Here is a 27,453-nt window from a genome sequence, read left to right on the forward strand (position 1 = left end):
TTGCTAGACCATATATCACGTATCCATTTGAAAATCTGCAATATTCAAGTTGCAGCAAAAAAATTACCCAAAAATATTCCTCAGAACAAAAACTAAATAATGATTCCATGGTGAAAAATGTATCGCAAATAGAACTAAAATCAAACCCCAACTATCCTAATTCCTAACCCCTTGACCCAACTCTCCTCTTTCCCAAAAAATAATTTTTATTTTGATTCAATGTATACAAAAGAGAAAACTCACCTCCTTGAGTCGTTTGATGTCGGAAGCAACTTAGGAATCAAAGATGGACCCACAGTGACTGTGCCAAATGAGATTTTGGGGATTTACCGATGATACAATGGCCAAGTACCATTAGAACCACCAATTTGGCCATTGGCTGCATCGCTTCAGAGAGAGCTTCACTCCTTGAGAGTTGAGACAGCTTCACACTTAGAGACAGAGAAAGAGGGAGAGTGAGTTTGAGTTTGAGTGTTTGGGATTAATTTTAGATGATAAGATGCAATTTTTTCTATGTTTTGGCTGATAGGTCTAAGTTGGGTATGCTAGCAGTAGTGACGACTGGTTGAGGGAGAGGCAGAAAGCAATTATAGAGAAGGGCAACTGCGCAGAAGAGAGAGAAATTTGATTTTATGAAATATGAACTTAGACCCATAAGAGCATTAGCGTCAGTATGTGTAAAATCTTGCAAAATAGAAAAAGTTGCTCATTTTACACATTTTGAGCAAAAAAAACCCACATCAGTGGGTGTAAAAATGTATATTTACTGTAGCTCTTTTATTTATCTATACTGCTATTTAAGGGGCTTCTCCTATTTGGACAGGATTTTTTTTTGTTCCAAAATACCATACAGCCCTAGATTTAAGTAGAGACAAAACTAAAGGATAGTCTGATAAAAATACATATTTAACTTGTACTAAAACATTGCTTACAAAATTGGAACACTCTTCCATTAACCAACTTTTCCTTAAAAAAACACCCCATGTTTATCCAAAAACAAAACTAAATATCAAAAAAAAAAACTAAACTAAATAGATATATATACACTTTTTTTAATAAATAAATATATCTTTAATTCCCACTAAAATATTGCCTACAAAACAAGACCACTCTCCTGATGGTTTTTAAATTGCTCTTCTATTTTTTTTTTTTTTTTTTTTTGGTAAAGGTTAATAATTTGCATTCATTATAATTTGAAATTACTACATTTTTCAATCACAGAAATACCTAAGAGTCTGATGAGTGTTTTACGTTTTGGATAAAATAATTTACTCATCACACCCCTAGGTTTGAAAAATGTAGTAATCTCAAATTATAATGGATTCAAATTATTGACTTTTACAAAAAAAAAATAATAATAAATAAATAGAAGAGACACGCGCATAAGCACATGCACAGAGGATAGTTTTTTTTTTCTCTCTCTCCTCTATCGTCTCTCTTCTGATTATCTCTCCTCTCTCATCCAATCTCTCTCTTCCTCTACCCTCTTAATCCTTTTATCTTCTCTTAAATCCAACAACAAATCATAAAATTCTTCAAACTTGATCTAAATCAAGATCCAAAATTCATCAAACCCTCTCCTAAAAAAAAATCATCATACCCATATAAATAATCAAACCGAAATTGCAAAAGAACAAAAGAAAATGCAGAAATAGTAGAAGAACAAGCATTACTAATGGTGGCTTTAGTGTTCCTTAGCAACAACTCAAAGCCTCTAAGTACTTCATCACAGTCTCTTCAGTGTACCTAGACCAAAACATTAAATTTATGCTCTTTTTAAGCTTACCCACCATCTTCTCAAAAAATAAAAAATAAAAAAAATAAAAGCTGACCCATCAAGAGTTCTCTCTTTAGCTTCTTGTATCAGCATTAGCAAAAGAAGAAGAAGATGCTGAAGAAGAAAAAATGGAGAAAAAAAAGAAAAAAAAGAAAGATAGAGATCAAATATAGTTGGCGTGTGTGTTAAAGTTGGTGAGGCCATGGGTAGTTGTGAAATAATAAAAAAATGTGAAAAAAATATTATTTAAATAAAAGAATTTGTAAAATAGACAAACTGATGTAGATATTTTGTAAAAATAAGTTTGTAAAATAGAAAAAATAAGTTTTTTTTGTGCAAAATAAAAGGGAAAATTTGTATAAGCAAAGAAGAAACGGCAGGCATTAAAAAATTTTAAGGGTGAAAGGGTCTTTTTAATATTTGGTGAGGTGTCAAACGAATGAGCCATTAGATTAAATAGAAGGCTAAGATTTGTGCTATTGCACGGGACGGGATCTCAATCCTTATCTCCATGTACAAGTACATTACAAGAGTCCAAATTTTCTGTCTCATCAATTGTGCTTCACTTCATGCTCTACCAATAAAACTTGAACAGCTGGCCTCTCTCGTTTCAGATACCCAACCTTGCAAAGCAAAAAGGTGAATCCAACTTACAAGTTACAACACAATCACCCGTACAAAAGATTCCCCATTCAATGTCATATTATCAAAAGCGACAAATAATACGCCCTTCAAAGTTCACTTGACAAGACAATACAGAAAGAATCCTGCAAGTCTCAATAGTAGACAATACACACCAAAGACAGAGACTGGTGGCTAAACCCCTAAGCACCACACAAACAACCCCAATTTGGATCCTCTGGATCCTAGAGGAATCCAGTCCATTCATTACTTGTACTTTTTTCTCCAGTCTCCACCTGAGCTTTAATGTCTCTTTTAATGAAATTAGTGATATGTTCTTTTGTGACTATAAGGATCTTCTCCATCATAAATCACAGCATTCCTATCCTATGTAACCATAGATTATAAACAACTGGCCACCATGCCATTAATCAACAGACCTATTTCACTATAGGAGTGAATCTGCAACAAGGCAGGGACCTATATATATGCTAATTGTCCAAATCCTCTTAGCCATGGGACATTCAAAAAAATATGTGATCTCTGCATTCATCACTTCTACTCCTTAGATTGAAACGACAGGTTGTATCTCTTGTATAAACCCCATTTGAGCAATCTGTCCCTAGTTGGAAATTTGTTCTTCAAAATCTGAGGTCATCCCAATAGCAACTTTAGGCCCCGTTTGGTTGGGGTAAAAATAGGGAAAATAAAAAGGATGAAAAAGAATGAGAAGAAAATAGGTTGAAAAATGAAATTTTCCCTTGTTTGATTAAGGAAAAAAAAAAGAGGACAAGAAAATGGTGTGGAAAATAATCATTCCGGCCTTACAAAATTTTGTCCTCCCAATTTGGGAAGAAAACTAAAGAAAAAAAATTATACGGGTAGTAAATTACTCAAATATCCTTGCCTTTAATGCACTCATTTACCCGCCACTTTCCCATCTCTTGACAACCTATCAATTCACACCTTCTCAGCAACTTCACTCCTTCTCCCTCTTCACAGCACGTCTCCAGGTTCTCTACTTTTTTTCTTTCTTTTTTTTTTTTTTTTGCCCTATCCTCATTATATTCCAACTTCTCCATTGATATTTGATTAATATTATTTTTTTTCCATTCACACAACACATATATAATTTAACTAAACAATAGACACAAAAAGTGCAAGCCAATAGTTTGTTATGTCATTCTGTTGTGGTTGTTGTTTTTTTTTTTTTTTGGTTGAAATTGTCTTCCCAGGCAGTAAGCAGGGGCCATAAATTTTAAATTATTATAATAATAAAATAATTAATATAAATTTACATGTATTTTTGTTCATTTTTATATTATTTAATATGTAAATATATCTATTTCTAATATATTATATAACAAGGACATAATAGTCAATTCATATAAACTATATTTTTTATTCTCCTACTTTTCTCTCCAATCAAACAAAAGAATTTTTCACCCTCTCACTTTTTCACCCCTCCAACCAAACAGACATGAGAAAAAACCAAAACTCAGCTAAAGCATGTGCAGGAAAATTGGCTTGTCTCTTGACATGTGAAACTTCAAAGGAACGAAACTCCTGTAGCTTTGAGCGGGTCCCAACGACAAGACTAGCAATAGTAATCTTAGCATTTGCAGGGTCCGCAAGAGCATGAGAAACACTGATTGAGTCAGTTTCAAAAATTACGTCAATGACTCCTACATCCCATGCAAAGAGCGTAGCCTCATCCATGGCCCTCACTTCTGCTTCTAGGGGACCAAGTGGGAAGGGGAGGCGCTTACTGAGTGCAGCAACCACAAAACCTTTATGGTCACAGATGATAACGCCAATACCAACCATGCCAAGATGAGCGAAGACAGTGGTGTCCACAGTCACCTTATACCACGGAAAAATAGGCGGGACCCAACGATTGTCTGTGGTGTCCTTGAACAGCATGGGCCGAAGCTAGGTTGTATGGACACGCCATTTTTGACGTCGTGTCGGTGTCGGACACATGTCGGACACTGGAATCAGTACGACTCGCCGGATTCCGGTGTCCGGCGAGTGTCTTCCTTTTTTTTTTTTTTTTCATTTTTCTGACATGCGCCGACACAGCTTTGACGCGTCCGACACTCTAGCAGTGAAAAAAAAAATCACAGATTTTGAGTCTGAGAAGTCATTTTGAGAAACCCACCTCTCAAATTCTCAACCCACCCTCCCTCTAACCTCTGCCGTTGCCCTCTGTCCCTCGCCGGAGCTAGATCGGGCCAATCGACGAGCTCCATAAACGTCGAGTGACGCTGTGCCCTATCCCTTCCAACGATCTCTCTCTCTCGGCGTGGACAACAGGTCTGACGACTCCGACCTCCTCTCTTTGTTATTTTTTTTTTATTTTTTTTTTTTTTGCCGCTGCCCTCTGTCCCTCGCCGGAGCTAGATCGGGCTGATCAGCGAGCTCCATAGACGTCGAGAGACACCGTACCCTGTCCCTTCCAGCAATCTCTCTCTCTCTCTCTCTCTCTCGGCGTGGACAACAGGTCCGACGACTCCGACCTCCTCTCTCTTTTTTTTATTTTTATTTTTTTATATCAATTTTGGTGACTGAATGGTAATGGTGATACACAGTACTATTACTCACTTAGTTATAAGTTATAATGTGTTTTTTTTTTTTTAATCCCACTCTCATAGTTAATGTATTTGTTTACTCAGCCTTTTATTTTGCCTTATAAATTATAATATTTATTATGAATTTAGTGATTTTTGTTTTAATGTGTCCTGCTATAGTTTGTTTTATTTATTTATTAAAGTTAAAAATTGTGTATTATTTTACTACTTTGGGTGTCAGTTTACTTATTTGTAGTTCTTACATAATTTAAATTCTAGACATAAACATATTTTATGTCTAAAAATATTAAAAAATATGCCTAAATATAAAATATAATTAATTATTTAACCACCGTGTCCCCACCGTGTCGTGTCCTTATTTTTCAAAAATTGCCGTATCCCCGTGTCCGTGTTCGTGCAACATAGGGCTGAAGGTGGGTGTCTTGGTACTCCATAAGCAAAAAAGGGGCTTTGGTCATTATCTCATGAGGTGGTTGGCAGGTAGCTCCGAGTCGTGTCTTGTTTGAACTAAACCATATACTCCATGCTGTAGTAACAGTAAGCTCAAGAATGTTTGTACCCACATGTTGAGTGAAAACCAAATGCCAAAGAAAATCCATGAAATCTCTGTAGCTGAGGCCATGTTTATCAAAAGGGATATCAGAGAGTTTCCATGTTTCTTTTGCAATATGGCAATCCCAAAAAAGGTGTCCAGTAGTCTCCGGGGCTAGACCACATGCTTCACAAATGGGGTTATCAAGGACGTGGCGATGGCATAGATTTGCTTTCGTAGGTACGATATTTTGGTAGGCTCGCCAAGTGAAGAGCTTTAATAAATAAATAAATCACTTGGACTTTGGTAGTAGGAGTCTTTTGGTTGAATATTGTACAAAATGAAGTTTTATTTGTGATATGGGTACTGTTCAAACTTATTTAGGAAAATGAGGAGAGTAGCGAATTTCGGCTACATCATTGGCGAAATTCTAAGAAAAAGTAGGAGAGAAATGATGTGACGAATGTGGGAGAGAGAAAAAGAATTTCAGCAATGATATTGCCAAAAATTATAAAAAAATAAATAAATAAAATAATTGTGACAACTGAATTGCTAAAATCGAAGGATTAAAAAAAAAAAAGGATAATTACACATAACCCACCTGTGGTTTGGGCGAAAATCACTTTGCCTACCCGTGGTTTGAAAAGTATCACTTAACCCACCTGAGGTCTGTTTCCGTCACTCTCCGTAACCCACCTCGGTCTCTGCCGTTACAAAAACACCTTTTAACCCCAAAACAGAACATAACGCGAATCAAAACCCCCAAAACTCAAACACTTTTCGAGAGAGACACCCAAGGTGCAATCAAGCTTGTTCTTCGCGGTTTGGAGCGTGTGGAGAGGGAGAAAGCACTTGTTTTGCATCATCGAACCTGGGCAAGGTATGTGTGATATTTTTTCATCTGCATTTGGGTCTGTTCCTGATTTAGGGTTTCAGATTTTGTTCAAGTGTGAACTTACTGTGTGAAAGTCTAAATCCAGGAATCGTGGTATGTTGAGATGTCTTCATCAAGTGGTAATTTCTCGGGTTCATGTGGACATATGTGCAATGAGCAGACTTGTGTTTTGAGAACAAGTTTGAGTTTGCACAATTTTGGGAGGAGGTTCTTGGGTTGTAGCCGTTATAAGGTTGGTCCTAAGTGTCCTTTCTTTGTTTGGATTGATAACCCAACCTGTCCTCGTGGGAATGAAGCTGCACCTTTGGCTCTAGAGAAGATGTCTAGGCTTCAGACTGCTCTCCAACTTGCAAATGAGAGGGAAATGACAGCTCTGGAAACGGCAGAAGAAGCTAGGCAAATGGCAGAAAAGGCTCTTGAAGAGGAAGCCAAAGCCAAGGAGAGGGAGAGAAAGGCTCGAGCTGTCTGTGCAAAAGCTAAGGAAAAAGCCATTCTTGCTGAAGAGAAGCAAAGAATGTGGAAGTCTGCATGCATTTTGTCATGGATCTTTTTTGTTATTGTTATGTTGTTGTGTTTTGGCTCAATTGAGTTCTCTGGAGTGAAGAGACCTAGATTGTTGCCCCTGAAGTAATTAATTGGTTAGTAGAGATAGTTATGGCAATGGTGTTAATGAATTTGCATTGTAATAGCACTAGCCTACTGATGTAATGTTTTGATGTGTCAATGAATGAAGAATTGGTCAATTCTTGAGTATTTTGTGCATATCCTAACAACCATTCAATGGAAGAAGTAATGGTCAATTATCAATTTGGTTGTGCATACCATAACAACCATTCCACAATAAAAACTTTCATACACTGTATTAGAAAAATATACTTGGACATAATTTGTAGTAGCAATAAATAAATTTCCATATAATTTGGCTGTGCATACCATAACAACCATTCCACAATAAAAACTTCCCATACACTCTATTGCAGGTATAATATACTTGGACACAATTTGTAGTAGCAATAAATAAACTTTCATATAATTTGGTTGTGCATACCATTCCACAATAAAAATAATATACTTGGACACAATTTGTAGTAGCAATAAATAAACTTCCATATAATCTAGTTTGGACAAATATTGTTCCATACAAACTGTAATATCACAACTTCCATATTGTACCTTAATTACAAAAAAGCACATTCCAAGGCCAGCAGTGATTGTTTTTTACACTAATTAGTAATTACAAAAAAGCACATTCCAAGGCCAGCAGTGACTGTTTTTTACACTAATTGATAATTACAAAAGGCCAACAGTGGTCTTCACAAAAAAAAAAAAAAACCAAAAAGGCCCACATGTTTCCACTAGCTTTACTCCCAATGCTGGCATGCGTACCCACTAGCTTCATTCATTTCTTGCCTTTACTCTTTCCTCTTTCCACCCACTGGATTCATTTTTGGTGGCCTTTGTGCAGCAAGCTGTCCTCTAGTCCTCACACCACCAGTGCTCCCACTTGCATGTGAAGGCTACAAAATAAAAAATAGATCCACTTGTTAAAAAATATCCCAAGCTACACAACCATCCAGGACTAAGTTACCTGTGAAGAACTTGGTAAGGTATCCCAGGTCTCCCTAGGTGTGTGAAACTCTAGTTGTGAGGAAGAGAACCATCCTGCTCTCTTGTGAGATGGCCTAGGTTGATTTCCTTACTGTGAGGATGAAGGCTGAGTGGCAGACATCATGTTGTAGGTCTGTGTAGGCTGCTGGGATGGTGGCTGAGGTGCAGGCTGAGGTGCAGATCTAGGTGCAGGCACCCCTTCCCTTGCCTGCAACAAAACCCAGTTTCAATACAGTGTCTATTGTAAGTTTAAAAACAAGTTTTTTTTTTTTTTTTTGTTTTTTGCCATTTAAATCCTAATTACTTACAGCTTTTTCTCTTTGAAGTCTCTGTCTCCTCTGCCATGGTGTCTCCCCAGTGATGCCAGCCTTGCACCCTCTTGAGTTATGCCCTTCCTTTTTGCATTTCCCACATCTTACAGGTCTATTTTGTCTACTTGCTTTGTAAGGGTTCCTAGGCTCATCAGAAGCCCTCTTTCTTTGCTTGGGTGGTCTGCCTGGTGGTTTGTATATGTAAGGTGCTAGGGGAGCAAGCTGTCCAGTCTCAGCCCATTCTGACTGGCCAGGCATGGGAGGAAGTACCTCCTTGTATATCTCCATGTAAGTTTCTTTGAAGTAGCATGGGTGGGTATAGTCTTCTGGTGTCTCAATGTTTGTATAAATGGCTGTTATGACATGTTTGCAGGGAATGCCATTTAAATCCCAAGACCTACAGCTACATGTCTTCTTCACCAAATCAACTACATGCCTCTCATACTGACTGCCTACCTCATAAAGGAAACTACCAGCTGGGGTAGCACTAAATGCCTTACTTTCAACCTTCAATTTCTCCAACCTATCTTGTATGCTTGGACACAACTTTCCAGCATACTTCTGTATCCCTTCCCTTTTTGTGTAAAGCCTAGTCATAAGTCTAACCCTAATCCACTCCAACATTGCCAAGATAGGCTTGTCCCTAAACTTCAATATCATTGCATTAAAAAACTCACTCAAATTATTTACCAAACAATCTGTTAAGACCCTATGAGTGAAGTGTGACCTTGTCCACTGTGCAGGTGCAATGTTTGCAAGATACTCATATGCCTTTTCATCCAAATCCCTTATGTACTGCATGCATCTCTCAAACTCCCTTACTGTTGTGGCAGCAGCACACCTCCACAATGCATCCTTCAGCTCCAATCCCTTGTGATCAACTTTGAAATTGTTGTAGATGTGTTTCACACAGTATCTATGCTCCACGGTAGGGAATAGTGTCTCTATTACAGGTATAAGCCCCTGTAAATAAGCAAGCAAACAAACAAACAAAACAAGTTAGTTCAGCAAACAAAGTCAACTATTCAAGTGTAACTGAACAAAACAAAACTTGCATACCTTTTGCCTATCAGAAATGAAGACCAACTGAAGCTCCTCTGGCCTCCCTATATCATCAGCAAAAATTTCCAAAAACCATATCCAAGACTCCCTGGTTTCTTGTTCCACAACAGCCATGGCTACTGGAAAAATGTTGTCATTTGCATCCTTGGCAGTGGCAGATAAGATTTGCCCACCAAATCTGTGCTTTATGTGACAACCATCTAAACCTATAAATGGCCTGCATCCACCTAAAAATCCTACCTTCTGAGCATTGAACCTAACATACATCCTCTTAAATTTTGGCTGGGAAGTCTCCTCAGCCATTTCTGTCTGCAATATAACCCTACTCCCCTTGTCTACAGTGGTTATCATTTGTGCATAGTCCCTAAGGACACCATATTGCAGTTGCTCATCTCCATTTATCAAATCCTTTGTCTTTCTCTTTGACCTATACACTTGGTTTACACTTAGGTCAACAGATAAATTTTGCATCACATGGTTGTGTACACCACTCACCTCCCAATTTGGATTTTTGCTAAAATCCTCAATGAACCTCTTAGCAACATAAGCTGATGTTGCTTGGCTGTTTTTTAAAGACTTGGGATAAGTACAGTCATTAGTCAAGGTCTTAATTTGAAATGTTAGCTCTCCACTTATTTGAGATGCATAACATCTCCACCCACACCCATTCTTGCAGTGAACTGATATCTTGGTCTTCTCATTAAGCTTGAATTTGATGTCAATAGGTTTTTTGATTGCATACTCCCTCAAAGCAGCTCTGAACACCTTTGCATTAGGGAACTTCATCTCCTTCTTCAGTACAACATTTCTCATGTCACTCTTAGCATTAAACTCCACTTGCTCAGGTACCTGCTCATCATCAGACCCATCCATGCTTACCAGGTCATCCTCAAGGGCTGGCTCAGCCCACTCAGGGTCTATGTGGGGTGCATTGCTTGATTCTGGGGCTGTGTGGGGTGCATTGCTTGATTCTGGGTTTGTATTGGGACCAGAACCTTGTGGAGCTGAGTTTTGAGCACCAAATACATCATCACCAAAGCCATCCCCCTCTAGGCCTTCATTTAGCCAATCATCATCATCATCATCATCTCCTTCAACATTCTGTTCTTCATCTCTTGCATCAATGTCAACATCCTCAACATCTTCTTCATCATCACTCTCATCATCATTCTTATCATCTTCATCATCATCACTATCCAATTCTATTTCAACCCTTACTGCATCACCACTTACATCACCACCTGCATGACCACCTACACCATCTGCCACTCCCCCTGCATCACCACCTACACCACCTGCCACTCCCCCTGCCACTCCCCCTGCATCAGGATACTCAACTGCCAATGGCTCCACATCTATGTCAGTATAGATTATGATTTTTTCAGCATACCATGCCTTATGAAGGTTAGTCATATTTACGACATCTGTATCTGTTTCTATGTCTCTTAAATCATGTTGTAGATCACCATCAGGAATTAAATACTTATATCTACTGTGTTCCTTAGGAGCACCAACTAGATGGCATAAATCCCGAATTTCAAAGTAACTCAACTTGTCAGGGTCAATCTCTGTCAGTAAACGTACAGACCCACCCACATATTGTATGGTTGGCTCCTCCACAAAACATCCCCCAACATGAATTTCAAGGTCAAATGTGACATCATCCATCTGCAATTAAAATAAGTATTTTGTTTACACACACTGACATGCAGAAAGTGAGAAGAAGCCAAAAGAGACAACAAGGCAACAAATTGACAACAACACACGGACAAAGGACCACATAAAGCACATGCAAAACCAGACTCCCAACAAATTCATAGGGACCACACTACCCACACTTCACAAACAAGTGCAATCATTGACAAAATGCATTATAGAAACAACAATAGCAAAATGCATATCCTAAGCGATTCTACACATAAATAGCAACATGCTAATTTAACATACAAAAAAAATTTTATTGTGCAGATGAACAGCAAAACCTAACTACGTGGGTGGGTCACCATAAAAAAATGACATCAAGAACCCAAATGCAGATGAAAAAACATCACACATACCTTGCCCAGATTCGATGATGCAAAACAAGTGCTTTCTCCCTCTCCACACGCTCCAAACCGCGAAGAACAAGCCTGATTGCACCTTGGGTGTCTCTCTCGAAAAGTGTTTGAGTTTTTGGGGTTTTGATTCGCGTTATGTTCTGTTTTGGGGTTAAAAGGTGTTTTTGTAACGGCAGAGACCGAGGTGGGTTACGGAGAGTGACGGAAACAGACCTCAGGTGGGTTAAGTGATACTTTTCAAACCACGGGTAGGCAAAGTGATTTTCGCCCAAACCACAGGTGGGTTATGTGTAATTATCCCATAAAAAAAATTGAATTGTGGCAATTTTACCATATTTTTACATACTATTGTTATGGCCAATTTCATACTAGTTCTCATCAGGACTCACCAATAACATTACTTTTTTATTACCAATAATCATTCATTACATAACAGTTTATGAAAGTTTTTGTAAAAAAATTTATATCTCTAGCATTTTGCCAAAAGTGGATGATTTAAAAAAAAAAAAAAATTGATTGTGGTAAGATTAATGCTACAGCCACACTTTTGGAGTAAAATTATTGAGATACACCCCCTTCGTCATCCAAAAGTATGGCTACAGCATTAATCTTACCACAATTGATTTTTTTTTTTTTTTTTTTTTTTTTAATCCTCCACTTTTGGCAAAATGCTAAAGATACAAATTTTTTTACTAAAACTTTCATAAACTGTTGATGTGATGAGTGACTATTGGTAAATAAAAAAGTGATATTATTGGTGAATCCTAATGAAAACCAGTAAAAAATTTGCCATAACAACGGTTTGTAAAAAATATGGTAAATTAGTATGTTCCCTTAATATTACTCTTGCCACAATTCAGTTTTCTTTTTTTTTTAATTCTCCAATTTCGGCAATTCAATTGTCACAATTAATTCAATTTTTTTTTTCATTTTTCATTTCTCTCTCCTCTCCTACTTTTTCTCAGAATTTCGGTAATGATGTTGCCGAAATTTGCTTCTCTCCTCATTTTGTCAAATAAGTTTAAACAGTACCAATATCACAAATAAATGTCATTTTTTACAATATTCAGCCAAAAGACTCTTGGTAGTAGTGTTTAATCAAAGGTAAACTATCTTATTAATTAATGGGAAGACGCGCACATGGGAAGCCAGCATGCTACTGTGAACCTCGCTTGATTTTGCGTGAGAAAATGAAGAGAACCAAATATGTTGTAATGCTGATGCAGAGTCTTTTGGCTGAATATTGCAGAAAATCATGTTTATTTGTGATATGGGTACTATTCAAAATTATTTGGGAAATTGAGAAAAGAGAGTGAATTTCGGCAACAGTGTTGCTGAAATTCTAACAAAAATATGAGAGAGAAAAGGTAAGTGATGTGATGGAAGGAGTGAAAAAAAATTTGAATTTCGGTAATCTCTTTACCGAAATTCTTACTACCCATACTTTGCCCGTTAGGTGAAGTGCCCGAAATGCTAGGTGGAGTGCTCGAAAGGGAAACCTATTATGGCAACCAAGTTGCCAAAATTGCAGTGGGTAAGGAGAGAGAAAATAAGAATTGTAGCAACCAAGTTGCCAAAAACTGGGGGAGAAATTTAATAGTAATTTAGGCAATGAAATTGCCAAAAATGAGGGGGGAAAAAAAAGAAGATTTAGGCTGTGTTTGGTTCATGTAAAATATTTTCCGGAAAATAAATATTTTCCGGAAATGCTATTTTCGGGAAAGGAAAATGTATTCAGGCTGTTTGGTTGCCTCGGAATTCGTTTTACGGAAAATCAATTCCGGTATTTGGTTCGTTCAAACATTTTACGGAAAATGCTTTCTGTTTTACGGAAAATCAATTCCCATGTTTGGTTCGGTCAAACATTTTACAAAAAATGGAATTCGTTTTTTACGGAAAATCAATTCCCATGTTTGGTTTGTGGATCATTTTACGGAAAATATGAAATGCCTTATAAATTCAAGCACCTGTATTACCTAAACAAACCTGTAACAGTACAAAACTAATCATCCACTTCAATATCAAAAATAATCATCCAAATTCAAACATTTGTATTGTCTAGACATATCTATAACAGTACAAAAATAATCATCCACTTCAACATCAAAAATAATCATTTGAATATACCCATAATATTTATATAAAAACAGCCACATTAATCATTCACCATTGGCATTACACCTCCATAATGTACAAAAATGATACCTACTCGTGGTATCTGAACAGTAAAAATACATAATTTGGACAATTATATCGTCCCAATAATACAAAAGACTACATATATAATACAATGGTAGGTCAATACTAGTACTATAACAAAAGTTAATTCCTAAAACTATCGTCACAGTCAACATGAAACAGACAAGTCAAAATTATGAGAACAAAAAATCATCAAACCATAGCTTTCTCAGCCTAGCATTCTTGGCTAGAAATCCCCGTGCTGCCTTCTCATTTTCACAAAGATGGTCAAACGCAGTTGCGAGCATATCTTCGCTATACCCATTCACCATCATAGCCATGACCTCATTGTAAAGAGTTAGAAATCAATATTTACACCATCACAATATCATCACATTGATAACTGCACATAATACCATCACAATTAATATTTACACCAACAAATCACATTGCATTCTATTTCTGTATAATTGTAACACCAACAACAGTTAAATTCTTAAATCAATAATTACAAAATGGATAATTAAAAAAAGTAAATAAATAAATAAATAAACAACTAAATAAATAAATAAATATATATATATATATATTTATAGATCGGGTCCAAGAGGGTGGGTAGGAGGTTGTGTTGTTTATGAGTTTGAGGGAATGTGGATCGAAGGTCAGGTTTTGGTCGGAGGTGTGTGGATAGGACTGAGAAACTCACTCACCGTGGATTTTGGCTAGATAGGTTTGAGGGAATGTGGATCGAAGGTCAGGTTTTGGTCAGAGGTGTGTGGATCGAAAGTGTGTGGATTGGATTGAAAAACTCACTCACCGTGGGTCGGATCGGGACTGAGAAATGGAAACTTAGTTACCGTGGGTCTGCATTTGGCGCTCGTCGGACTGTGGGTGGAGCTGTGAGGAGTGCGTGTGAGAGTTTGTGCTGCTATGAGGAGTGTGCTGCTGTGAGAGAGCTCAGACCGTGTTGTGTGAGGAGTGGAAATGGTTTGAAGTGAAAATATGAATGAAAATTATTTTACGAGTGTTTTAGGTTATTTTACGGTCAAAGAGAAAAAGCATTTCAGTTGACTGAATTTACTGGTTCAACCAAACACTCAAGTTTTACAGAAAAACATTTTTGGAAGTAATTTGAAGCCAAAACAAATACAACCTTAGGCTAAAAATTGAAGGGAAAAAAAAAATTATGGCAATGTTGCTAAAATGGAAGGGAAAAAAAATGGAGGCCAAAATGGGAAGGAAAAAAAAAAAAAAAGAATTACGGCAATGAAGTTGCTGAAAATTGGAGGGCAGAGAGAGAGAGAGAGAGAGAGAGAGATAGAGAGAGATTTGTCCAAATAAAATATATATATTTGGAGGAGTCAATCACCTCACCTCTTCCTCCTGATTCTTATTTTCCAAGTACTTCGGAATATATTCTTTGATCATTCCCAATAAAACCTAAGCTACTGATATGAATCTGTGTCATGAATTCTTTTTTGTCTTTTCATTTCTCTCTTCATTATAAAAGGCAAGCACCATCACTAAAGCATTGCATCTCCTACATTTTTCATACTGCTTCACTTACCTCCGATTGTTTAATGTTATATTACTCTTCTACTTTGCTTCAGTGTGCACAACTAAGGATTGTAAGTTTTGGGTTAATATGAGGTTTTTTGCTTTACTTATTAACTTACAGTTCTAGAAATTAACAGATTTATTATTATTGTATATATATATGCTTTGTAAATATTAAAAGCTAATACATTGTAAAATATTATGTATTACTGTAGTTAATATTGTTTGTATGACTATGATTATGATTATTGTTGTTGTTGTTATTATTCAAATTTTAGATTAATGAATTTTTTACAATTAGGACTACAAGCATTTTTAGTTATATTTGAAATTTACCATAATAAATTGTAATAGTCACCATACATGAATTTGATTATTTTGTAGTTGATAACTTATAATCAACCTATGACTTAGTTGCTTCTCCAAAAAAAAAAAAAATATATATATATATATATATATGCTTTTATGCTAGGAATACTTTATTTTCACTCTGCAGAATATTGCCTTGCATAGCAAATCTCAAGTAACTTGTTGATATCATTATAAATATAATATCTTGAACTCTTTTAAGGGTCAAACTGATTCACATGAACTTTCCAATATTGTTGTTATTTTGTATTTATTTATTATTATCTGATTGTTTTTTTTTTTTTTTTTTTTTTTGTGTTACAAGTATCACTCTATAATTCTCACTCTTTCAGTTGGTATCACAGTTGTAGTAACCATCTCGACTCTCTAATTAAATTTACATACATATTTTGTTAATTTTGAAATTATTTAATAATATTTATTATTATATGACCACAGCAATTGCAATAAATTGTATTATTATTATTTTTATTTAGAACAATAAATAGTACATTTCTCTTTCATTTTATTTAAAGTTTAGTTGGTATAAAAATTTATTAAGTTTCTTGAATCTTTACTTTGTTTTAAGGTGGTTATAGGTTGGAAAATGAAAATTAATTATATACTTTATAAATGATTATATTATAGTTAATACTAATTATTGTGTATATGATTATTTTTGCTAAAACTATTATTATTATTAAAAATTTTGCTTCATAAATCCTTTATTCGAGTTTCTTTCAATTTTATTATGAACTATAAGTATTGTAAATTATATTTAATATTTAGCATTAAAACGGTAGTAGTCATTATATATTAATTTTATTATTTTGTATTATTGTTCTTTTGTTTTTATTTAGAATTATATTTTTTTAGAAGATAATTAGATAATTATGATTATCTGATTGTGTTTTTTTTGTTCTTTCTTTCTTTTCTTACAAGTATTACTTTATAATTTATAATTCCTACATTCCTGTACTTCGTATCACGATTGTAGTAATTAATTGATAATTATTTTCGAAGTTTGTAGTTTTTTATATAGACGGTTTATAAAAAAATATACCTTCAGATATTGTAACTTTTTAATCTAAGTGTTCATATATTAAAGATAATGTGAAAAAACATCTTTTTTTTTTTTTTTTTTGGGTAAGAAAAAAGCGCATCTTCACTTACACTATACTTTATATTATGTGTGTATGAATTTAAGAATACAATAATTAGGATTGATTCCATTCCAATTATGAGTGTGATTATAATTAATTTTTAATATTCTATTTAATTTAGGGTTGACCAAGATCTTAATAATATTTCATTGTCAATTCATTAATGTCATAGAGGTTATCTCAGACAAAAAAAGAAATGGTTAATTTTGTTTGATTTATAGGCAATTTTTTACAAATATAGAGGTAATGGATGCCACATGATTTAACTCATTGTAACATTTAATGTAGGTGAAGCCCAAGCCATTTGATCCTTCTCTACTAACCCAAAACTAATATCACATCTTTAATGATGCAATGAAAGGCAACAACAATATCACATCTCTAATAATGCAATGAAAGGTAATGTACATTGTGAGATGAAAATTTATTAATGTTCAAATAATATCTACAATTATTCAACTTACCTGAAAATAATTTCAACATTAACAATATAACATTATACATTGTTTAAAAAATTTCAAGTTTTCCACCTTACGAGTACGGCCCCAATTATTTGCACCCCCTACAGTTAGACGGGTGTATCTTCCCATATTTGCATCAATGTAGATTATACCATGTTACTCGCCTACCACATATAGATATTGACTAGAGTCTTATCACTTCTTTGGTAGAGCGGTGACAATCTGAAACTCATACAATTTCACCTACTTACTTGTGAAATGTCGATCGCTCAAAAATCTACAAGATATAGCAATTATTACAAAATTGCCTATTGATGACAATTTAGGGGCACAGGCCCATCAAGTGACACCACCTGCAAATGCATTGGAATATGATGGCAATATAGTGTGCCGGTCCACTAATTACAATGTTTGTAGTCATATAATAATAATACAAATAAATAATAATATTTTTTTTTTTGGTTAAAGAGGAGCTGCATTAAGATTAACTAGCCATAAATGGCGATGTTCTGGCTGAAAGCCTTAAAGTATACAAACCATTAGCATCCGCATTTAAAATACTACAAAAGTCATCACTAGGCGGTGCATTAAGTACAACAAAATTTCTAGAGAAGGAGCAGCCAGCTCTAGCGAGGTTGTCGGCGCATCTATTCGCCTCTCTAAATACATGGGTGATCTTGACATGCTGGATTTGCTTCAGGAGGTACCTGCAGTCATTGAGCAGAGCAGCACATGAGTTATTAATATCTTTCTTAGACTGCACAAGGTTGACAACAATTTGGGCATCTAATATATTATTTACACATGAGTTATAAATAATAATATGTTGCTAATGCTATATCTTGCTTTCAGTTGAATCCAATTATTTATTGTTTACTATGTTCTATGTGTTTGTTTTTTCTTTAATTTCTTATAAGTTGCTCCAAAAAATATTTTTCTTGTTTTTATAAAAATCTTCTAATACCTTATGTTATGAACTAATTCTAATTTTTTTTTTTTTTTTTTTTTTTTTCTAACGGGGCGTGCAAGTTTACTCTTTGTTTCATTAGTTGAAAGTTGAAACCCATTAGGACTCAAACTTTTTTCTAAGCACATTTACTCATATTTTTTGTCACAAATGCTAATTAAGTATTCAAGCTGTCTCACACCACAAATGACAAATATCCTACAAATGACAAAAAATAAAAATAGAAGACAAATAAAAAAGTTAGTAAAGCCTAAGAAGTGGTAGATTTAAACCGGAAAATTACCTTCTTTCGAAATCCTTCCATTCCAAAATAAACGTGTTCTTTTCCAACTTCCACCAAATATAACACGTTGGCTGGAGAGCGAAAATTCTTTATTCCACCCCCACCCACACTTGAACCACCAGTCTTTGCTCTTTATTGCCCAATCCTTCAAAAAATAAAATTTTAAGCAAGCACTAATTAGCTAAATATTAAGTGCAATATGAAACCCCAATAATCAAAACCTTTATAACAAAAATATTACTACAAATTTAACATGATTTTTGTCGACGAAAAACTAGTTTAAAAATTTCGTAAACTTTTGAAGAAAGAGCAAGGAACTTTCTTATGCTGAATCTAAAGGGAAAGCATTTAAAATTAATAAAAATTTGGATTAAACAATAATACACATGCTTAATCCCAAAAACAAACCCAATAAGAGATTCGATATAAACAAACACTAAATATAGATCCGACAAAAATTCTAGCTTTTGGGTGGTACAAATTCTAGTGCATCATGGTGATGAAAACAACAAAAACATAAAGAAACGGCCCACGGATGAGTACCTTTTCGAGCGTTGAAAAGGTTTTACCTTCCTTCATATTGCACAATCGAGCCTCACACATATGAAACCTCTTCTTCTCTTTGAGGTTTTTTGGGTGTGGAAGATGAGAAAGTGTTGAGGAGTATATAAAGAGAGACTCAAGAGTGAGTGGTCTCATCAGTGGGTAGGTGAAAACTGAAAAGCACTGAAGATGATTAAAGAGGCTGTGAGTTGAATGATGAGAGTCTGCAAGATTCGCAAGGACTGAAACAAAAGAGCGGAAAAACACATTACAATACAATGGTTAGGGCATTTCCGTAATTTAATTTCTTATTACTTTAACTTTACGAAAAAACCAGTTTATTATTAATTTTGGCTTTCACCTGCCGGAAGAGGCAGATTCAGAAATTTTGTTCAAGATTATTATCTCTACGTACGTACATGTGCTGCTATTGGCCTACTGCTCGTCAATGGCTGAGCAAAGATTTAGTCCAAGAGGCCAAGATTAAAAAATTGAAACTAAAATTAACTCTTACAAAAATTAATTGTTTAAATAACCCAAAAAAAAAAAAAAAAAAACTAACCAGAAATTTAATTGTCATACAAAATTTCTAATATTTATTGTCCATATTTTGATTGCATGATTTCTTCATTCCTAATATTTTTGAATATATTATTATTAATTAATGTGCGTGTATATATTATTAATAAAAAAGAGATGCTGTCCCCAATATTTTTACAACAAATCACAGGTGGTTAGTTGTTATTGGTTTAAATTTGAACCTAACACTAAGATTACTTTTTTACCCCAATAATAACAACTAATAACAACTTGCCATTTAGAATTTGTTGTAAAAATATTGTGAACATATCATTTCTCTTATTAAAATAATCCTTTATTTTTTATTTGTGGGCCGAGCTAGCTAGAAGAAAGGAGACTATGTAGGAAAATGATTATAACATGAGAAAATTAAGGAAGAAGTACAAAATAAGCACCTTAATTTATTTTTAAAATACAATAGAAATCATGAGCTGACCTTTCTTTCAAACCCCAAAAAATAAAAAAGCATGAAAGAAGAGTTGTATAAATTCTAGGTAATGTAAAATAATTGAATAAATAAAAGAAGTGAAAATCCACAAGAACTTAATTAGAATAACCTAAATTTTGATATAAAAAAATCATCAAATCAGTTTTATATAATTTATATTAAAATAAATTTTTTTCATTAAATCATGTGAAATTATATTTTAAATTATAATATAATTTAAATTAAAAATTTTAAAAGTTTTAAATCAATTTTTTTCTTAAATAAATTAAATATTATACATTAGAGTATAACAGGCTTAAAAATATAAAATGGTCTCAATAATTTGTATAGAACCAACTCAATACATTTTGAGACTTAAGACAGAAAAACTTCAGTGTATTTTTAAAAAATATTTAAATATTAACTAAATATAATTTATTTAACTTTCTATATTATTATTTTATATGAAAAATTGCTAATTAAATTTTTGTGTTTAGGTTTTATTAACATATCTTTTACAAGTTGTTAGGAAAATTAATTATTAATAATTATTTAGCATAGTCATAACATTTTTGGTAAAATAATTTATGGTTTCAATTAGATTAGATTTCTATTATCTCAATATATATTTTGGACATTTTTGGAGATGGGGAAAGAATGTAAAACCCACTCATAGTTTTTTCTTAAAGATAATTATTATTCTAAAATTTCGGCAGCTTTTTTTTTTTTTTTTTTTTTTTTTTTTTTTTTTTTAAATTTTGAAGGCCTCTTATTTATTTAAGGGTTGTGTTAACGGGCATTATACGGTGCCTGTTAAGCACACAAATTTTTACTTTTTCCTGATACAATTTTTATCTTTTTCTTCCATTTATGTCAATTTTTTAGTTTTGTAGTATTATTTAAGATTTTTTTTTTTTTTGTCTTTTTCTGACAATTTTTTTTTTTTTTTTTTTATCTTTTCTGCACTTAACCAGCACCAAGCAGTGCTGGTTAACATTCTTCTTTATTTAATAGGGCCTTAGATACCTTTATAAATTTTGGACAGGTGGGGGGGCTCTGGATCAATACTTTTTGCTTTTTTCATTAGTTGAAACTTGAAAAGGCAGAAAATTATCTACTTATGAGAAGGGGTCGGGGCAGAAAATAAATAGAGACAAAACTAATATATTTTTTAGTGCTAACACCCATCATGATATTCAGGCTAGTATTCAAGTGTTATTGGGTGTCCCCTCCATTAGACAATATGAAAAATATTTAGGCCTGCCAACTTTTGTTGGGAGAGCAAAAAAACATAGATTTGTCTATATCAAAGAAAGGATTTGGAAGAAATTGCAGGGGTGGAAAGAAAAACTCCTTTCTCAGGCTGGTAGAGAGATGCTCATTAAATCAGTAATCCAGGCAATCCCAACTTACTCCATGAGTTGTTTCAAACTTCCCAAGGGTTTGATAAAAGAAATTGAGATCATGATTAGAAAATTTTGGTGGGGTTACAATGGCGAGGCAAGAAAAGTTCATTGGGTGAAATGGGAAAGGCTTTGTGAAGCAAAGGAGGTGGGAGGTATGGGGTTTAAGGAGATTGAGAAGTTCAACCAAGCTCTCTTGGCCAAGCAAGTTTGGAGAATGATTAATAACCCGGATTCCCTAAGCCATAAGGTCTTCAAAGCTCGATTTTTTCCGAATTGCTCAATTCTAGAAGCACCCGAGGTGAATGGGGGGTCCTATGTGTGGAAGAGTATTTGTAGTGCTAGAGATGTGGTCAAAATGGGCATGGTTTGGCGGATAGGGAATGGTGCCTCTGTTAGTATAAAGGAAGACAAATGGCTTCCTGACCAATGCTATCGAATGGTCATCTCTCCTCTCCCCAATATTCCACCTGATGCCAAGGTCAGTAGCCTCATTGATCCAACTTCATGTGCTTGGAAAGCTGATGTAGTTCACCAAAATTTCCTACCGCATGAGGCCAACATCATTTTGAGTATCCCGCTGAGTTTCAGACTTCCTTGTGATCGTCTGATATGGTCTAAAACTCCTTCTGGCCTATTGACTGCCTGAAGTGCCTATAAGTTGCTGGCTTGTGATGCTTCAGCCAACAACACTAGTAGCTCAAATCCTAACCCCCAGAAGTCTTTTTGGAGGCTTATGGATGCTACAGATCCCTTCCAAAAGGAAGCATTTTGCGTGGTGTGCATGCAATGAGGCTCTACCCACCATGGCCAACTTGTTCCGTCGATTTATAGCTGATACGAACAAATGCACGGTCTGTAATGCCCAAACCGAAGATATTCTCCATGCTGTGTGGGGATGTGAGGAACTGGAGAATGTGTGGAGCCAACTAAGCTGGGCCCGTAGCTCAGTTGCAATCCCCCCAGGGGATTTTTCTAATTTGTTTGCTCATTTTTTGCAGGTATCTAATGATCTTAAAGCAAAATTTTTTATAATCATCTCATGGCTTTTATGGAACAGGCGTAACTACATTCGATTGGGCCTCCAATCCATTCCCCTGAATCAGATTGTCCAAAAAGCTGGTGATCTATTACAGGACTTTCTTAATGCCCAAGAGCCGAACCCAGTTTCCAACCAGCTGCCAACTTCAGTTCAGTGGCGTCCTCCTGAGCTAAACCAATACAAAGCTAACTTCGATGGTGCAGTTTTCCAGAGCACAAATTCTGCAGGTCTTGGCGTGGTGATACGGGACTGGCAAGGTGATGTCATAGGTGCTCTGTCAGTGCGTATTCCCCTTCCACAAACAGTAGCTGAGGTTGAAATCCTTGCATGTCGCAGGGCAGTTAGTTTTGCTTTGGAATTGAGCCTTCGTGAGGTGGTTTTTGAGGGTGATGTTGCTGGGGTTATCAATGCTATCAAGTCTGGAACGGCTGAACATTCTTCTTTCGGTCATATCATTGACGATATTTACCATTCGTCTTCTCATTTGAATTGATGTGATTTTTGTTTTGTTAATTGTTCTTGTAATAAGGTTGCCGATGCTTTGGCAAAGAAAGCAAAGGAGGGGAATGTTTTTAAGGTCTGGTTGAAAGACATATCTACAAACCTTGCCCCCCTGGTTGCTTCTGATGTTGTTTAATTTTGTTTGTCTAATAAAGCTCCTTCCTGGACTTCCAGGTTGGATTCTCAAAAAAAAAAAAAAAATTGAAAAGGCTTGTTTCCATATATATATATATATATATATATATTAGATAAAAATAAACATCTAAGAGTATAACTTATGTAAAAAGCCCTATTGTAAAATGTTAAAAAACAAAATCGTTTCTAACACTTGGGTGGATCAAAGAACCCATTCCCCCCCACTTTTTTTTTTTTTTTTTTTAATAATAATAAAGCTCAATACAATTTTAAATTATTTTCATAACTATATTTGCAATCGGTGCAAACTTTATAACTCCATTTTCAGAATGCATTTCTTAGGCAAAGTGACGAGCATATTTTATTCTGCGATTTTATTTATGTTTTGATTCCGATAACAATTTAGTTGCAAAATGTGTAGCTATTGAAACCAGATCCTGTGGTGGTGGCCACAAAACTTCTTGCTCAAAGAAAATTCAAAGACACAGGAAAACAATTCAACATGATAGCAGCTTCTTGGATTCAATTTATGATACATGATTGGATAGACCACTTGGTGGATACCAAGTAGGTCTGCTATATTTACAACACAATTATAACAATTTGTCAACTTTTTGGAAAAATTGACAATGCTTAAATGTGTGAATGTTTAATCTATTGGGTAAAACTATCATAGATCGATTAAGTTGACTGCACCTAAAGATGTTGCAAACCAGTGCCCCCTTAAGTCTTTCAAGTTCTACAAGACAAAGGAAGTTCCAACGGGCTTTTACGAGATCCAGACTGGTGCACTAAACATTCGTACACCATGGTGGTAAGAAACTAGTTTACTTACTTCAACTTAGGGTGTGCCAAATTTTAGACAAAAAGGCCTAAATTAAATAAGCTGATTTGAACTCCAGCTCTTGCCCTCACTGATCCTATAAGAATTTTGTAGTTTGTACTTGTAGAGTAACCATTACATCAAGGGTACACAGTAATCAACTTCAAATTACTATTGAAATATTTGTGATTAGTGAGAAGAAACAAGAGAGGAGAGGGAAGTGGTAGTTTAATTAATTTTTACACTATTATCTATAAACCCACCTAGGGCTGTAAATGAACTAAGGTTTGTCAAGTAGTGTATGTTTAAGCTTGGCTCGTCAGGAAAAGTTAAAAGCTCAAGCTTGGATTGAGCTCGGACAAGCCTAAAAATAATGTTTGAACTTGAGCTTATGGGAAAACTGAAAAGTTTGAGTTTGGCTTGGCTTGGCTTGATCAATTAGTCAAGCTAAGTTCAAGCTTAATATCAAACTCAAACTTGAGCTTAGGTCAAGCTTTTGAACATGAGATCTAAGAAAATTACATCATAATGATAATGCTTAAATATCTAAAATTAAGAGAAAAAATGAAGAAAAGAAAATAGCATACTCATTTTATCATGCGTCTAATCCTATGTACTTGGCTTATTTATGATTAGCCATTATTCAAATTAAAATTTTACATAATTAAATTCATTCATATATCCTACTTTGTCCACAGTTTCAACAATTGTTCAAAATACAATTTTTACATTCACATTAGAGGGAAGGAAAAAATTTAAGGTAATGGGTAGTGGTCCCATGTTGGCCATGTCATTAGATGTGTAATGAGTATATCTAGCTAACATATATAAACTTATAAATGAGTTTATGCTTGAATTGTTTTGTATCAATCCTTGTAGCTCACGAGCTTGTTCATAAACAATTTTTTTTGCTTGAGCTTGACTTGTTTATTAAATGAGTTTAAAATTAAGGCTCAAACTTGACTTATTTATAAACAAACAAACACGAACAAGCTTTATATCGAACTGAGCCCAAGTTATTCATGATTAGTTTGGTTCATTTATAGCCCTAACAAGAGGCTAAGCCTTGGTATGGTGGAAAGTGTCCTCTACCCAAATGAGGAGTCTTATGGTGTGGTCAGTAGGTGTGAAAATAGAGAGGAAAGAAAATTTGGGTAGGTGGAAGCAGTTCACCTGAACTTACCATTTTTCTCCTTCCCAATTGGAGAGAAAAGAAGATGGAAAATATCTATGAATAGGAAATTACAAAATTACCCTTATTATCCATTTGTTTCAAACTATAGTACACCGTGCACTATTCACGGATCCACAAATTTTATTTTTCAGTAACTTTTTTATTAAAAATGGGTCTCATGGTGCTATTCACACATTTAAAAATTATTTTGCTACAGTATTTTTCAGTTTTCAATTTTCAATTGTATCCAAACGGACCCTAAGCACAGAAGAATCGGCGGCTTTGAAAAATTTTAAAGGTGAAAGGGTCTGAAAGTTCAATAACGTGTACAAAAACACTTTTGAACGTTTAGACCCCCAAAAACCAACTTAACCAACACAAGCAATATGTCAAACAACTAGTGTGCGGAAACTTAACATATGCTAGAATATGGAATTGGTTAAACAACTATCTAAGCCATAACAAAATAAACCACAGCAGATAATGTAAAGGCAGAGATAGAGAGGAAGGAAGATGCAAACACAGAGATAACACCAGATGTGTTATCGAAGAGGAAACCGAAGACCTCGGCGAAAAACCTCTCCGCCGCCCTCCAAGCGGTAATCAATCCACTAGAAAATACAGTTGGGATACAAGGACAGCAATAGACCCTCCAAGCCTAATCTACCCAATGCACCTAAGCCCTCCAAGTTTCTTGCTCCAACGAGGTTGCGCCGAACCTTTTTCTTTTCTAGCTTTCCGGATTCCGCTACTACACCGTAGCATCAACCAATGAAGATTGGCTCCTTCCTAACTGCTTCCCAGAACTCCAAACGTCTGTCTCACAGAGATGATAATGGTGAGAACCAGGTTTGGTATAATGCCTCTCAAGGATTTGACAATGGAGAGGAAGAGAGTGAGGGAATTTGATGAGACTCTAAGGTAGAGATTGTGGATGAAACAATCTGGTTTTTCTTTAGGGTTTCTCTCTCAAAATTCTCTCTGGAAGCTCTCTTTCAATCGTGGGTTAAAAGGGTATTTATACTGGAGTGAAGAGGAATGCGAAACGTCAGGTTTTTCCAAAACAGGGGTGGCTCGCGGCTTGACTAAGTCGCGAGTTCCAGTCGCGAGTTAACCGTATGGCCAGTTGTCCTGTTTTGTCCTGTAGTGCTCCAGCTAGCATGACTGTTCATCTTCCAGCATGCTTAGCACGTGTGCATCTTCTGGCGGGTTGAAGCCGCGAGTTCCAGCCGCGACACTCTGTTTTCTTGCACACTCTTGAGCAATCTTCACTCTATCTCACTCACTACCCTTACAACAATCCCACCTAAATACAGGGTTACTAAATGCTGAATTACAAGCAAATTTGGCACGGAATAAAGCCAATTAGATGGTTGAATAAATTCAACCTTACAGGGTCTTTTTCATATTTGGTGAGGTATCAAAAGAATGAGCCATTAGATTAAATAGAAGGCTGAGATTTGTACTACTGCACGGGACGGGATCTCAATCCCTATCTCCATGGACAAGTACATTACAAAGTCTGATGCCCAACCTTGCAAAGCAATAAAGGTAAATCCTACTAACAAGTTACAACACAGTCCTCCGTACAAAAGATTCCCAATTCCATGTCAAATTATCAAAAGCGACAAATAATACCCGCTTCAAAGTTCACTTGACAAGACAATACAAAAAGAATCCTGCAAGTCTCAATAATACACAGTACACACCAACAACTGATGGCTAAACCCCTAAGTACCACACAAACATGAAACAACCCCAATTGAGATCCTTTGGATCCTAGAGGAATCCAGTCCATTCATTACTTGTACATTTTTCACCAGTCTCTTTTTTTATTTGACCAGCTTTTTTTTTTTTCTCCAGTCTCCACCTGGTTCTAATGAAATTAGTGATACGTTCTTCTATGACTATGAGGAGCTTCTCCATCATGAATCACAGCATTCCTATCCTATGTGACCATAGATTATAAACAATTGCCCACCATGCTATTAATCAACAGACCTATTTTCAAATTTATAGGATCGAAATCTTAATCGTTAAAAGTGCTCTCGGGCTTTCGAGCACGTAGAAGAAGTTGAGTGTTCTTGCCCTGTGCAAGAAGTTGCGTGCCCTCCTTTGGTGGGGCGTGAGAGGGTGTGTGTGTAAGTGGGTTTTCGACTGCAAGAAAACATGGCAGAGGAACTAGAGAAGCTGTGGAGTAAGCTGTCTTTTACTGAGGAGGAAGACGAGGGCATCAATCTGGGAAGCAACAGTACTAAGGCAGCCAGAGATCGTGGGAGGTTTTGTGTGGTTCTAAAAATCCTATCCCACAGATGTGTTAACGTGGAAGCGCTTAGAAAGACTCTGAATATGCTCTGGAAACCAAGCAAGAGCATAAAGTTTAGTGAACTTGAAGCGGACTTGTTCTTGGTCGAA

At 35.4% G+C, this 27,453-nt stretch overlaps 3 protein-coding genes and 1 long non-coding RNA gene across 7 annotated transcripts in view; 1 reads left to right on the plus strand and 3 right to left on the minus strand.

The window, feature by feature from the left end:
• Positions 1–6,093: 6,093 nt before the first annotated feature.
• Positions 6,094–7,169, plus strand: LOC126707141 (uncharacterized). Its single transcript, XM_050406746.1, has 2 exons — positions 6,094–6,401; positions 6,502–7,169. The coding sequence occupies exon 2, from the start codon at positions 6,520–6,522 to the stop codon at positions 7,045–7,047; it is 528 nt and encodes a 175-aa protein (XP_050262703.1). The 5' UTR covers positions 6,094–6,401; positions 6,502–6,519; the 3' UTR covers positions 7,048–7,169.
• A 356-nt stretch (positions 7,170–7,525) lies between these two features.
• LOC126714954 (uncharacterized) lies at positions 7,526–8,446 on the minus strand. Its single transcript, XR_007651714.1, has 3 exons — positions 8,333–8,446; positions 8,005–8,232; positions 7,526–7,933 (listed from the first exon to the last, which is right to left on the minus strand). It is a non-coding gene; the product is annotated as an uncharacterized LOC126714954 (long non-coding RNA).
• Positions 8,447–8,486: 40 nt separating this feature from the next.
• On the minus strand, positions 8,487–11,065 carry LOC126703091 (uncharacterized). Its single transcript, XM_050402005.1, has 4 exons — positions 10,393–11,065; positions 9,395–10,344; positions 8,606–9,298; positions 8,487–8,516 (listed from the first exon to the last, which is right to left on the minus strand). Exons 1-4 carry the CDS (start codon positions 11,063–11,065, stop codon positions 8,487–8,489), a joined length of 2,346 nt encoding a protein of 781 aa, XP_050257962.1.
• Positions 11,066–13,564: 2,499 nt separating this feature from the next.
• Positions 13,565–27,453, minus strand: part of LOC126714958 (uncharacterized) — a 47,665-nt gene continuing 33,776 nt past the window's right edge. Inside the window, exons 1-3 of one of the 4 annotated variants that reach the window (XM_050415373.1) lie at positions 18,955–19,177; positions 18,412–18,556; positions 13,565–14,035 (exon numbers count right to left, since the gene is read on the minus strand). In XM_050415373.1, the coding sequence (XP_050271330.1) occupies positions 14,013–14,035; positions 18,412–18,556; positions 18,955–19,110 (324 nt within the window). In that variant the 5' untranslated portion in view covers positions 19,111–19,177 and the 3' untranslated portion in view covers positions 13,565–14,012. Of the gene's footprint in view, positions 14,036–17,531; positions 17,869–18,411; positions 18,557–18,954; positions 19,178–27,453 lie in introns of those variants that run through there. The other 3 variants (XR_007651716.1, XM_050415375.1, XM_050415376.1) reach the window with 3 other exon arrangements.

This window comes from Quercus robur, chromosome 2 (assembly GCF_932294415.1).
Source record: "Quercus robur chromosome 2, dhQueRobu3.1, whole genome shotgun sequence".
Classification (NCBI taxonomy): Eukaryota; Viridiplantae; Streptophyta; class Magnoliopsida; order Fagales; family Fagaceae; genus Quercus; species Quercus robur.

Bases quoted from the DNA above. Each gene is read 5' to 3' on its own strand.
- LOC126703091 (XM_050402005.1), bottom strand. From the start codon at position 11,065: ATGGATGATGTCACATTTGACCTTGAAATTCATGTTGGGGGATGTTTT. The intron at 10,345-10,392 runs GTTCTGGTCCCA...CACCCCACACAG, and splicing joins TCAAAACTCAGCTCCACAAG to CCCCAGAATCAAGCAATGCA. The intron at 9,299-9,394 runs GTATGCAAGTTT...GCTTATTTACAG, and splicing joins TCATTTCTGATAGGCAAAAG to GGGCTTATACCTGTAATAGA.
- LOC126707141 (XM_050406746.1), top strand. From the start codon at position 6,520: ATGTCTTCATCAAGTGGTAATTTCTCGGGTTCATGTGGACATATGTGC.